The sequence below is a fragment of the Mesoplodon bidens genome (assembly GCF_964165515.1).
Source record: "Mesoplodon bidens genome assembly, chromosome: 5".
Classification (NCBI taxonomy): Eukaryota; Metazoa; Chordata; class Mammalia; order Artiodactyla; family Ziphiidae; genus Mesoplodon; species Mesoplodon bidens.
In genome coordinates this window covers 134,214,974-134,229,358 of record NC_138161.1, presented here as the reverse complement: position 1 = coordinate 134,229,358, position 14,385 = coordinate 134,214,974, and the positions used below count along the sequence as shown (strand labels likewise).

At 36.1% G+C, this 14,385-nt stretch overlaps 1 protein-coding gene across 3 annotated transcripts in view; it reads right to left on the bottom strand.

The window, feature by feature from the left end:
* Positions 1 to 14,385, bottom strand: part of PLOD2 (procollagen-lysine,2-oxoglutarate 5-dioxygenase 2) — a 114,432-nt gene that overhangs the window by 35,243 nt on the left and 64,804 nt on the right. For all 3 annotated transcript variants that reach the window (XM_081235591.1, XM_081235592.1, XM_081235590.1), the window contains exons 5-7: positions 11,753 to 11,865; positions 10,142 to 10,205; positions 8,585 to 8,682 (exon numbers count right to left, since the gene is read on the bottom strand). In XM_081235591.1, coding sequence (XP_081091717.1) covers positions 8,585 to 8,682; positions 10,142 to 10,205; positions 11,753 to 11,865 — 275 coding nt within the window. The remainder of the gene's footprint in view (positions 1 to 8,584; positions 8,683 to 10,141; positions 10,206 to 11,752; positions 11,866 to 14,385) is intronic.

Genomic DNA, 14,385 nt, shown 5'->3' with positions numbered 1-14,385 from the left:
ATTTCATTCAGATTTGATGGAGAAATTAAAACCTTTACAGACAAGCAAAAGCTGAGAGAATTCAGCACCACCAAACCAGCTTTACAACAAATGCTAAAGGAACTTCTCTAGGAAAGAAACACAGGAGAAGGAAAAGACCTACAATAACAAACCCAAAACAATTAAGAAAATGGGAATAGGAACGTACATATCGATAATTACCTTAAATGTAAATGGATTAAATGCTCCCACCAAAAGACACAGACTGGCTGAAAGGATACAAAAACAAGACCCATATATATGCTGTCTACAAGAGACCCACTTCAGAACTAGGGACACATACAGATTGAAAGTGAGGGGATGGAAAAAGATATTCCATGCAAATGGAAATCAAAAGAAAGCTGGAGCTACAATTCTCATATCAGACAAAATAGACTTTAAAAAAAAAGACTATTACAAGAGACAAAGAAGGACACTCCATAATGATCAAGGGATCAATCCAAGAAGAAGGTATAACAATTGTAAATATTTACGCACCCAACATAGAAGCACCTCAATACCTAAGGCAAATACTAACAGCCATAAAAGGAGAAATCGACAGTAACACATTCATAGTAGGGGACTTTAACACCCCACTTTCACCAATGGACAGATCATCCAAAATGAAAATAAATAAGGAAACACAAGCTTTAAATGATACATTAAACAAGATGGACTTAATTGATATTTATAGGACATTCCATCCAAAAACAACAGAATACACATTTTTCTCAAGTGCTCATGGAACATTCTCCAGGATAGATCATATCTTGGGTCACAAATCAAGCCTTGGTAAATTTACGAAAATTGAAATTGTATCAAGTATCTTTTCCAACCACAGCTCTATGAGACTAGATATCAATCACAGGAAAAGATCTGTAAAAAATACAAACACATTGGAGGTTAAACAATACACTACTTAATAACCAAGTGATCACTGAAGAAATCAAAGAGGAAATCAAAAAATACCTAGAAACAAATGACAATGAAGACACGATGACCCAAAACCTATGGGATGAAGCAAAAGAAGTTCTAAGAGGGAAGTTTATAGCAATACAATCCTACCTTAAGAAACAGGAAACACCTCAAATAAACAACCTAACCTTGCACCTAAAGCAATTAGAGAAAGAAGAACAAAAAAACCCCAAAGTTAGCAGAAGGAAAGAAATCATAAAGATCAGATGAGAAATAAATGAAAAAGAAATGAAGGAAATGATAGCAAAGATCAATAAAACTAAAAGCTGGTACTTTAAGAAGATAAACAAAATTGATAAATCATTAGCCAGATTCATCAAGAAAAAAAGGGAGAAGACTCAAATCAATAGAATTAGAAATGAAAAAGGAGAAGTGAAAACGACACTGCAGAAATACAAAGGATCATGAGAGATTACTACAAGCAACTCTATGCCAATAAAATGGACAACCTGGAAGAAATGGACAAACTCTTAGAAATGCATAACCTGCCAAGACTGAACCAAGTAGAAATAGAAAGTATGAATAGACCAATCACAAGCACTAAAAATTGAGACTGTGATTAAAAATCTTCCAACAAACAAAAGCCCAGGACCAGATGGCTTCACAGGCGAATTCTATCAAACATTTAGAGAAAAGCTAACACTTATCCTTCTCAAACTCTTCCAAAATATAGCAGAAGGAGGAACACTTCCAACTCATTCTATGAGACCACCATCACCCTGATCCAAAACCAGATAAAGATGTCACAAAGAAAGAAAACTACAGGCCAATAACACTGATGAACATAGATGCAAAAATCCTCAACAAAATACTAGCAAACAGAATCCAACAGCACATTAAAAGGATCATGCACTATGATCAAGTGGGGTTTATTCCAGGAATCCAAGGATTCTTCAATATATGCAAATCAATCAACGTGATACACCATATTAATAAATTGAAGGAAAAAAACCAAATGATCATTTCAATAGATGCAGAGAAAGCTTTCGACAAAATTCAACACCCATTTATGATAAAAACCCTGCAGAAAGTAGGCATAGAGGGAACTTTCCTCAACATAATAAAGGCCATATATGACAAACCCACAGCCAACATCATCCTCAATGGTGAACAACTGAAACCATTTCCACTAAGATCAGGAACAAGACAAGGTTGCCCACTCTCACCACTCTTATTCAACATAGTTTCGGAAGTTTTAGCCACAGCAATCAGAGAAGAAAAAGAAATAAAAGGAATCCAAATCGGAAAAGAAGAAGTAAAGCTGTCACTGTTTGCAGATTACATGATACTATACATAGAGAATCCCAAAGATGCTACCAGAAAACTACTAGAGCTAATCAATGAATTTGGTAAAGTAGCAGGATACAAAATTAATGCACAGAAATCTCTGGTATCATTATACACTAATGATGAAAAATCTGAAAGTGCAATTAAGAAAACACTCCCATCTACCATTGCAACAAAAAGAATAAAATACCTAGGATGAAACCTACCTACGGAGACAAAAGACCTGTATGCAGAAAATTATAAGACACTGATGAAAGAAATTAAAGATGATACAAATAGATGGAGAGATATACCATGTTCTTGGATTGGAAGAATCAACATTATGAAAATGACTCTACTACCCAAAACAATCTACATATTCAATGCAATCCCTATCAAACTACCACTGGCATTTTTCACAGAACTAGAACAAAAAATTTCACAATTTGTATGCAAATACAAAAGTCCCCGAATAACCAAAGCAATCTTGAGAACGAAAAATGGAGCTGGAGGAATCAGGCTCTCTGACTTCAGACTATACTACAAAGCTACAGTAATCAAGACAGTATGGTACTGGCACAAAAACAGAAATATAGATCAATAGAACCGGATAGAAAGCTCAGAGATAAATCCACGCACATATGGTCACCTTATCTTTGATACAGGAGACCAGAATATACAGTGGAGAAAAGACAGCCTCTTCAATAAGTGGTGCTGGGAAAACTGGACAGGTACGTGTAAAAGAATGAATTTAGAACAGTCCCTAACACCACACACAAAAATAAGCTCAAAATGGATTAAAGACCTAAATATAAGGCCAGAAACTATCAAACTCTTAGAGGAAAACTTAGGCAGAACACTCTGTGACATAAATCACAGCAAGATCCTTTTTGACCCACCTCCTAGAGAAATGGAAATAAAAACAAAAATAAACAAATGGGACGTAATGAAACTTAAGAGCTTTTCCACAGCAAAGGAAACCATAAACAAGACCAAAAGACACCCTCAGAATGGGAGAAAATATTTGCAAATGAAGCAACTGACAAAGGATTAATCTCCAAAATTTACAAGTAGCTCATGCAGCTCAATCTCAAAAAAACAAACAACCCAATCCAAAAATGGGCAGAAGACCTAAATAGACATTTCTCCAAAGAACATATACAGATTGCCAACAAACACATGAAAGAATGCTCAACATCATTAATCGTTAGAGAAATGCAAATCAAAACTACAATGAGATATCATCTTACATGGGTCAGAATGGCCATCAACAAAAAATCTAGGAACAGTACATGCTGGAGAGGGTGTGGAGAAAAGGGAACACTCTTGCACTGCTGGTGGGAATGTAAATTGATACAGCCACTATGGAGAACAGTATGGAGGTTCCTTAAAAAACTAAAAATAGAACTACCATATGACCCAGCAATCCCACTACTGGGCATATACCCTGACAAAACCATAATTCAAAAAGAGTCATGTACCAAAATGTTCATTGCAGCTCTATTTACAATAGCCAGGAGACGGAAGCAACCTAAGTGTCCATCGACAGATGAATGGATAAAGAAGATGTGGCACATATATACAATGAAATATTACTCAGCCATAAAAAGAAACGAAATTGAATTATTTGTAGTGAGGTGGATGGACCTAGAGTCTGTCATACAGAGTGAAGTAAGTGAGAAAGAGAAAAACAAATACCGTATGCTAACACATATATATGGAATCTAAGAAAAAAAAAAAAAAGGTCATGAAGAACCTAGGGGTAAGATGGGAATAAAGACACAGACCTACTAGAGAACGGACTTGAGGATATGTGGAGGGGAAGGGTAAGCTGTGACAAAGTGAGAGAGTGGCATGGACATATACACGCTACCAAACGTAAAATAGATAGCTAGTGGGAAGCAGCCGCATAGCACAGGGAGATCAGCTCGGTGCTTTGTGACCACCTAGAGGGGTGGGATAGGGTGGGTGGGAGGGAGGGAGATGCAAGAGGGAAGAGATATGGGAACATATGTATATGTATAACTGATTCCCTTTGTTAGAAAGCAGAAACTAACACACCATTGTAAAGCAATTATACTCCAATAAAGATGTTAAAAAAAATACTACCAATCTCATAATGACTGATATTTAAAAGAAAAAGTTAGGTATTCAAATATTCAAATGCTATGAGTGTTACTAACAGTAAATAAGTTTCAAGAATAAAAAGTAAAACTTCACACCAGAAGTCATGGTTTCTGTCTAAAAACTGATTTATTTTAGATTGTATCTAGACAAGTATGAAAATAATTATGTAGAATAAGTTAAAAACATATTTCAAATAAAATGTTAATTAAAAAGCACAAAATTGTTTATACACCATTATGAAAACAAATGAAAAATATGAATGCTCATGTCTATATATCACAAGGACATAAATACTGAAAGCAACTATGAATGAAAACAATATGAGAGGGTAGTGGGATTATAAGTGATTTTTAAAACTGTTTATAATTTAAAAGTTGTTCTTCCTAATAACATGAGATTTAGAGAAAGTAACTAAGAAATAAACTCACCTTTACATACTTTGTTCTATAAACACATTATAAACAATTTATCATTTACAGATTATGTATATTTTTTTCAGACTATGTATACTTTTAAATGAAAGAAATGGCTTGAAAATTAACATTCAGAATAAGGTTATGACTTACTGACATTATAATCATCTCTTAGTAAATAAAACAATGTTAAATTACAAAATATCATATAAAAATCCTTTCATCTTTTATGATGGTTAAATAAAAAGGGTATGTCTAAAATGAGTAATCTGCTTTCTTTCCTCATTATCATGAACACAGAGGAAAATGTGGTATTATTTAACATATTCCTAAATAAAGTATTAGCATTAGTTGAATGCTTATTTCTATAATCCTTTCTCAAATTTTATATTATGCCAAACATAATTTTTACAATAAGAAAATTACTTCATTTTTATTGCCAAATAGCATCATAAAATCATGTCACAGAAAATATAATAGGATCATCATACTGCTTGAAATGCCGGAAACAGTGAAAGCCCAAACTGAAAATGTTTCTTGGAAGACTTAAAATTTCTTAGTACACACAGGTCTTTGTAAATGACTGAGGACTAGAGCTCCTTTTCTTAAGAGAAGTCTTTCAATCGCTTTGTAAAACTCCTATCAGCATTATCCTGGAAATTTGGAAAAAATTGGTGAAAACAATGGAATCACTGAATATCAGGCCTCACTCACAATAAATTCTGGGACCAAGCGCCCTCCTTCAAGACATTTAAATTTGATTAAAATATTACATTACCAAGGAGAAATAGTACACTATTTAGTTATATCTATAACTAATAGATATAACTGTAAAAGTCCATTTATCTAGCTGTAAAAGTCCATTTATCTGCCTAGGGACAGTTACAGGAACCCACAGAAATTTTATGACTATTTTGCCCTGCCAAAAGAAAATCTACCTCACCATTCCCAAGAATAATGCTAGGTCATTAGATTATTTATAGACTCTGACATTCAATCACAATTTATTGAAAGGCTAATATATGCTACACATGTGCTGGACCCTGGCAAAACAAAAAGTGAACAGGATAGATATGATTTCTGTAATTCCTAGGCTAAAGACCCAGTAAGAGATGAAAAAAAAAAGTTCAGTTCCATCCCTGTCCAGCGTGTGGTATTATGTTCTGTGATGGACAAAGTTCCAGATATTATAAAGGCATTCAGGAGACTTAAGGAATTAAAGCAAAGTTGACACCTAAAAGATGAAAGGCACTTAGTAGATGGGTACAGCAGGTGGGAATTAGGTCAGAGGACTCCAGAATGAGTGAAATGCATGTACAGAAGACTTGCAGACAGAGGAAACATGAAACATTTACAAAGTTCAAATTAACTCAGTATGGCAGGAGCTGAGGGAGAGAATTGGGAATGAGATATTCTGTATAGATATTACAGTATCAGGAGTTGGGGAGTAGATAGGATGGTAGACTTGGGACCCCTAAACCAGAAGCAAAATTTAAAAAAAAAAATAACCAAGTTGAGAATGTGGAACTTCATACCTAAGTCTATAGAGGGCATAACACAGGTGAGTAATGTAACTGGGTTTCTGCTTCAGCAGAATAGTCTAGTTCCAGACTGCTAGTGGCTGATTGCTACTGGTGGGAGGTTGCAGGTGGCCTGAACTAATGAGGTTGCTCTTGACTCTAAGCAAATTAGACAAACCACCATGCATGGGAGTTAGAAAGGATGTCTCCTGGATTGGGAGTGGGAGGTAAATACAGTCAAAACAAAACCCAGGTTCTGGTTAATCAAGTGGGTGGAAGAGGAGGCAGAGCTGAAGGTCCTGACCTCCAGGTCTTGTATGACACACAGATAAATCGAACAACTGGGTATTCACACCCAGAGCTCAGAAAGGACAGACACTACAGAAAGGATTTGAAAATAATCAGCGCTGCTGACTTGGGAATGAAGCAGATTACCTAAGAATGCGTGTAGCTGGGGAAAGGAAAGATGTCTCAGACACACACCTGCAGAACACTTAACAAAACAATACAGGAAGAGGATCACCCAGCCCCTGAAACCCCCTACACACACAGAGTGTTCAATTTTTAAAATGTATATTAAAAAAAGAAAGAGAAAGAGAGAGACTGAAAAGGCCAGAAAATTATTAGACAAACCAGCAGAGCATCGTGGAAGCAAAGGGAAGTATTTCAAATTGGACCAAACGGGATGACCATCGTCAAATGTTATCTTTGGATGAAAGAGAAATGAGGGCTGATGAGTGTCTACTACTCAACAAGGATGTCACAACAGACCTTGACAGGAGCCATTCCTGGGGGTGATGGGAAGAGGAATAGTGGTAGCAGTGACTTGTCTCTACTTTAAAGAGTGTGGCTGTGAAGGGGAGGGAAAAAGACAGGCAGGCTGGGAGGCAAGGTAGATTGAAAAGGATGTTGCAGTTTGTGTTGGCTGGGTTTCTAGGATAAGAAAGGCTTGAGGGTCTTTAAAATGTTAATGAGAAGGAGAGACTTAGAGCTGGGAAAATTGCTACCAGAAAAGGAGCCCACTGGGCAGGCTCTGTAGGAGGGCTGGATGGGATGAAAAGCAATGTGGAAAGATTAACTAGAGAAGGGGAATCTACTTCCTCCATTTTTATGGTGGAAAAGCTGCCAGTGTGGGCTTTTTCTTGAATGTCTTCCCATGCAGATAGCTTTCATTGGAATTCAGGCTACTCACTCCACTGAAACAGCAGACCCCATCTCCCCATCCTCTCTTCCCACAATGCAAATTTATCTGGTAATCTCTTTTCTAGGTATTTATGAGTAAGCCAGGCATCATCTTAGTATCTCAGAACATTGTTTTAAGCACTGTATTACTAAACATATATGTGTACGTTTGTGTGTATATATGTGTGTGTATATACGTGTATATATACTTACATGTATATATAACAATTCATGCTCTATTTTAATTAGATTCTGGCGATACAGTCTTATTACAGATTTTGCAGTCAGTAACACTGTCAGCAAGCTCAATTATACATGTTCCAAAAGCACATAAAATTTCATTAGACAAATTATATCTTTGTCAACTATAATCCATCAACCTTGTTATAGAATAAGTGCAAGAGGAAGCATTCTGGACCTACAGTTACACCCCAACGTTAAGAGCTATTAACTCTGACAACGGTGACTCAGGTGAAACAAATTATCCCTTATAAACCTCAACATTTCTTATTCAGAGAGGATACTCTGTATGAGGGAAATGTGGCTCACTCTCAAGTAAGCTATTACATTAAACACTAAACTGAAATGTGTTACAAATAGAATAGAAAGTTATCCATCTGCTGAGGAAAAATCATCAGTTTGATTAATCTAAATGAAACCAGATAATACACTGTGTAAAAGGCGAAACTAGTAAATTGTCGGCACCAAAATAAAATCTCTTAAAGGTATTTTTAATTTTTTTTTTATTTAAGTGTAGTTGATTTACAATGTTGTACCAATCTCTGCTGTACAGCAAAGTGACTCAGTTATATACATATAGACATTCTTTTTTTTAAATATTCTTTTCCATTATGGTTTATCACAGGATATTGAATATAGGTTCCTGTGCTATACAGTAGGATCTTGTTGTTTACCAAGCCTCTTAAAGATATTAAAGGAGGAGGGGGAGGAAGAGGTGGGAGAGAAGGAAACAGGGGGAGGGGAAGATGCAGGGGAAGGGGGAGGAGAAGAAGTCATTCTATATATTGCTCCACAGTCTATCTCCAAGAAATAAGGAAACAGAGAATGGTCACTGTGACTCACCTTGGTGGGTCCATTTCCATTAATTGCCACTGGTAATGTTTCATAAAACACATTCTTAGCTCTGCCTTTGCCATTTTCAAATTTCAGAACAACTTCATCTGGGTTAAAAAGACAGATTTTAGTGATTTAAAATGTGTGTGTATGTATTCATATATACATATACATGTATACATATCTATCTATACATCTTGTTTTTGTTATAAAATTTCTCATGTATGCTATTCCATGTGCTACACTTTTGGAAATTTTGCCTGCTCCAAGTCAGCAGATATCCAAAATGAAGGACAACACTGACACAGGTATGGATTCTGAGCACCTGACTTTCTCCAACCTGGTGCTGGCAAACTGAGGTGCTAAGACACCAAGGGGTCTTGGTGGAAGGAAAGCATCTTTGCAATACTGCCTCTGCCTTTTGAGAGTGACATAATCCCAGATGAATTAAATTATTGTCTCAATTTATTCATCTATAAAATGGGATTCTTGCCTGCTTTTCTAGGTTATTATAAAGATAATAACAATATATGTATGGCAAATAGAAAACTGCTAGGCATAAGCTAGGTTTCTACAACTGGCCATCACTGATAGTATTTCCAGTTCTTGAAAATCAGGCCTAATGTAAATTCCAGGAACATACAAGTCAGATGGGAGCAGAAACATTTTATTGTTTTGTTTTCAAGTTCCTTTCCTCACATTTCCAGAGCACTCCAAACTAAATGCCTTCCATTCTAAGAATCTTTTTTTTTTTTTTTTTTTTTTTTTTTTTTTTTGCTGTACGCGGGCCTCTCACTGCTGTGGCCTCTCCCGTTGCGGAGCACAGGCTCCGGACACACAGGCTCCGCGGCCATGGCTCGCGGGCCCAGCCGCTCCGCGGCATGTGGGATCTTCCGGGATAGGGGCACGAACCCGTGTCCCCTGCATCGGCAGGCGGACTCTCAACCACTGCGCCACCAGGGAAGCCCCTAAGAATCTTTTTACTTATCAACTGCCTTGAAGAACTGTATTGAACTGCAATGTATTTTTAATTTGTGAAATATTAATGCATTAATGTATGTTTATTTTTAATGTGTCAATTAATTAAATTTAATGTGTTAATGTATTTTTATCAAGATACATGTCTATCAGGAAAACACATATAGGCATGCACACACGCACACACACTCACTCCACAATGTACGTGTCTCGTTACCAGTTACCTTTAACCTAGGTTAAAATACTCTAATACTCCTGAGTAACTCACAATGTAAAGAGCTGATACTGAAAACCGTGTAATAACAGAGTGTAATTTATTCAAAACTGTATCTACAGTCCCCAGATGGTGAGATACTAAAGTCTAAGTTACCTAAGGGCAGAAGCTTATCTCCTTGTACTATTCTTAGAAAATGATTTTAACTGAATATATTTATATCAAGCTCAGCTTGAGTACAATGATTTTTAAAAGCTGCAATACCTACACATCAATCTTAGTCATAGCCCCAAATGAATATAACAAAAGACAGACAGTTGAAAACACAGGTGTTCATTTGCACACATGAGCAACCCAGTATTTAGGAAGCATACCTACAGCTCCATTTAAGGTCTGGAAAATTTTGCATTTGTGATCCAGTGTGATGTTAAGAGCTTCCTAAAAATGAGAATAGAAAAAATATTAAAAATGACAATAAAAACAGCAAACAACACTATCATGTTAATATAGTTTGTTTTTTTAGGGAATTTAAAGATCCTATACATAAATTATTATAGCAACCTTCTTCAGAAAGACCCCTGTTATGTTAAGCTGTTGAGGTTGGGGATTATTATTATGCAGCATAACCTCCCTGACTGCTACAATAGGTTTATAATTAATCAACCTAATCATAAAGATTAACCTGCTTTACAAATCTTATTCTCAATGTAGTTTTTCAGGTACATTGCTCTGTCATAGTAATACTCCTAAAATTGTCTTTGCACGCTGCTATGGATTGAATTTTTGTGTTCCCTCAAAATTCATATGTTCAAGCCCTACCCCTCCCTCTGTCTCTGTCTCTGTCTCTCTCTCCACCATGTGGGGACACAGCAAGAAGGTGGCTGCCGTCTATAAGCCAGGAAGAGAGCTCTCACCAGAAACCAACCATTCAGGCACCCTGATCTCAGACTTCTAGCCTCCAGAACGGTGAGAAAATAAAGTTCTGTTATTTTAGCCACCCAGTCTATGATATTTTGTTATGGTAAGCCAAGCAGACTAAGACACATGCTAACCAGATAAAATCTTATGCTTAGAGAAAAACTTAAATAGGATTTACACAACAAAAAATATTACAGACCCAGCAGTGATATTTCAGAGGAAGCATCCTAAAGCAAAAACAATTAAATAAGACTCAGAGCACTTTCACTGTTGAATTACACTCAGAAAGACAAGCATCAAGCTGCATGGGCTAGCACTCATGCCAAGAGTAGGTTTCTGCTCTCAGATGAGAAACCAAGTCCTCAGGCTGGCCGTGCCAGGCACGTAGAGACAGTAAAAAACTGGAGAGAAGAAAAACAAACATTTAAAGAATACAGTTTCTTAAGAAGTATCTACTGAAAATATAGAGATAACTGGAGTATTTATCTAAGAAAAAGCAGCAGTTACAGCTGCAAACTCACTGTAAAATATACGTAAAAAAACACTTATGTTTCCTAAAGACAGCACCTAGAAATACACAATTCAGTAAATTTTAGAACTGTACTGGTTATACATAGTAAACTTATGAAACATTAACTTACACTAGGTGAATATACTAAAAATATTATCAAATTAGAGAACTTTGTTTTTACTTTTCTCCAAAGTTTCATTTAAACCAGTCTCAGGAATATTGTCCTTAGGGTTTACGGCAGGCTGCTATTGTCCCCAACGTTCCTCCCATTAATAAGAGAATTCAGATTTTTAGTAGGACACATGTACTTGAAATAAAGAACAAAACTCCTTTGCATATTATGTGTGGCCAAATAAATATGTTCTGGTCAAAGAAAAGTATGAGAAAGTATTTTGTAAGACTTCTAGATAAGCTACTTAGAGAGCATTGACACAACTGAAATGGCCCTTTATTTATTATTCTGCCTGCTAACTGCCCAGAATATGGATGCAATGGCTGGAGCACCAGTAGCCATTTCAACAAGGAAGTTACACTGAAAGTGAGAGCTATTACCTACCCTCTTCAATGGATCAATGTAAATTTTAGTATAAAATAACTGATCATCATCATTATCCTGGAGATTCCACTGTTGAACTATACGGTTGATATATGGAGCATAACCAATAAATCCTGCAATACAAAAGAGAAAGAATAGAGGATTCAGAATTCAAAGACCAAAACTCGTGTCTATGTTAATTTTATAGACCAGTCACACGGACTTGTAAAGCTATTAGTCCTAATCCTTAATTTTGAATTTCACAGCTCACCATGAGAGAAATATGAGCTACTGGGTATCCTTTGTTTCCATATATAAACTGCAAGAGAGGTAGTTTTTACTACCAATTGCAAAATCAAAGACTCTCTTTGAATAAACGTATTCCCCAAATTAACTGACACAAGAGGGAGAACTAATGTTTTAGAAGGCTTATAAGGGAAAAAAGAGTTACTAGGAAAAAATTCGAATTAGACAGAAGAATTTTCTTTCTGACCTTCTAAAATGCTGTTCCTAGATCCTTTGTAAAGGATTCACTGTTTCTAGAAAAAAAAAAAAAAAAAAACTCTACTACAGTGGTTTTAATGTTAGTATGCAATCAAAGGAATGTTGGATCTGTCACTGACTGCAAACATCCCAAAGAAATTTTATATCTAGGACATTTGGGGAATTTTTCCTTCACTGAGCTAGTCAGTAGTGTGTTTGCTAAACCATTTTCTGGCTGGGTTTTGTGTGTCATGGTCTGGAGAAAGAAAGTCTAAAACTGGATTGTTCACCTTGGCCTTAGAGCATAAACATTAAATATGCCAACAACAGCTGTCTGTAAAAGACACAGAAAACAGGATCATTTTTCCCGTGTTTGAGTCTTCCACTGAATTTCAGAAATGCAGCCAAACTGCTATGCTTCATTGATATGCAGTACTTTTTAAAAAGGACCAATTTTACTCCTGTGAATTGAAAGGAAACCTAGTTTGTTACCCTCAAAATTAAAATGTCCTCATAGGAATAAAAGAAATAGGTCCAGGAATATTATTGTTAACTACAGAAAACAAGACAAAATGAAACCATGACTAAATCAATCACTGGTGGCTCATTTTTTGTGTCATTTTTGCCAAATAAAAAAATCCCAAAACACTGTAAAAGATGTATTTTTTAATTCTTATAACCAATCTTTTGTGATAAAAAACATATTCAAGAAGCAACACATGATATTTTCCAATGGTTTATACTACTGCTTTTCAAAAATTATGTTTCCTTATCCGTTTCATAAATCCCAAGTGTCCTAAAAAGTGAAAAGGAATTACATCTATTTTCATAGTATGTGATATATATTTTATGATTTACATTTTTCTATTAAACTGTCATATTATTTCAAAAGAATTAAGTTTCTAAAATTACGCAATTTTCCTCATAAGGAAACATGTTTACTCTCCATGATAAAGATTTTTTTAACTAAATGAGGTACCCACAAACAAAACTCATGTCTCTTAAATAACTCTCCATATATCATTCATAAACTTACACAAACTTTTATTGAACATAGATTTATTTTTATTGAACTTAGATTTTCTAGCATTTCTTTAATTATTTTGACTACAGAAGGCATAAGGATGACGTTTTGATGTCCTTGTATGATCACTTTCCCACATATGAACACCTTCTCCTTAATTAAACTTGCTCACAAAGGCACTCGCTAGTTTTTTGCTGTTTCCACAGTATTGTGCTTCTATTTGAAATTCAGATTCTGGAGTAGATATATCGTTATCTAGATACATTTACATATGATGTATTTCACTCTACATGTTTAGAAAAACTAATAAATACAAAGTAAAACTTATCTCAGAGTTCCATAGCTAAGTGGCTCTTAAACTACCTAGGGCTTAGGATAAGTTAAAAGGTTAGCCATGTGTCACTGAGGGTCTGACAGTTGGAAATGGAAGCTGCACTCATTCCCAATTCAATTGCTCAGACAGAGGAGTCAAGAGTGGGCAGCCATCTCTACTGTAAATCTAAGAGGAAGGACTGCTAAAATACTGAGGACAAAGTGACCAATATGAGAAACCCTGGGTTCTGTCTTGAATATTGAAAATCCAAAGGTGGTAGATAAATTAGGAGAAAAATAAAATGGTCAGGAGATCCCCCAAACCATGAACTTTTTTTTTTTTTTTTTTTTTTTTGCGGTATGCGGGTCTCTCACTGTTGTGGCCTCTCCCGTTGTGGAGCACAGGCTCCGGATGCACAGGCTCAGCGGCCATGGCTCACGGGCCCAGCCGCTCCGCGGCATATGGGATCCTCCCGGACTGGGGCACGAACCCGTATCCCCTGCATCGGCAGGCGGAAACTCAACCACTGCGCCACCAGGGAGGCCCAAACCATGAACTTTTTAAAAACATATGGAGATGAAGAGAAAAAGTGAGCTGAAACTAGGCAGTACACACTGGGATTTGAGGTTTCAAAAATGTAATATTCATATGGGTTGACAAAGTTCCAAGGTACCATATGGAAATGGGTTGCTAAAGTAAAATGCAGGTGAGTAGAGCTGTAATTGTGGCATCTCAGAGAAAGGGAATTACTTGCTGAAAGTTTCATTGACAAAAGTAACTGATCAAAGTCTAGAATCCAGACATAAGGCTATCTCAAGCAGCACTTATTTGAAC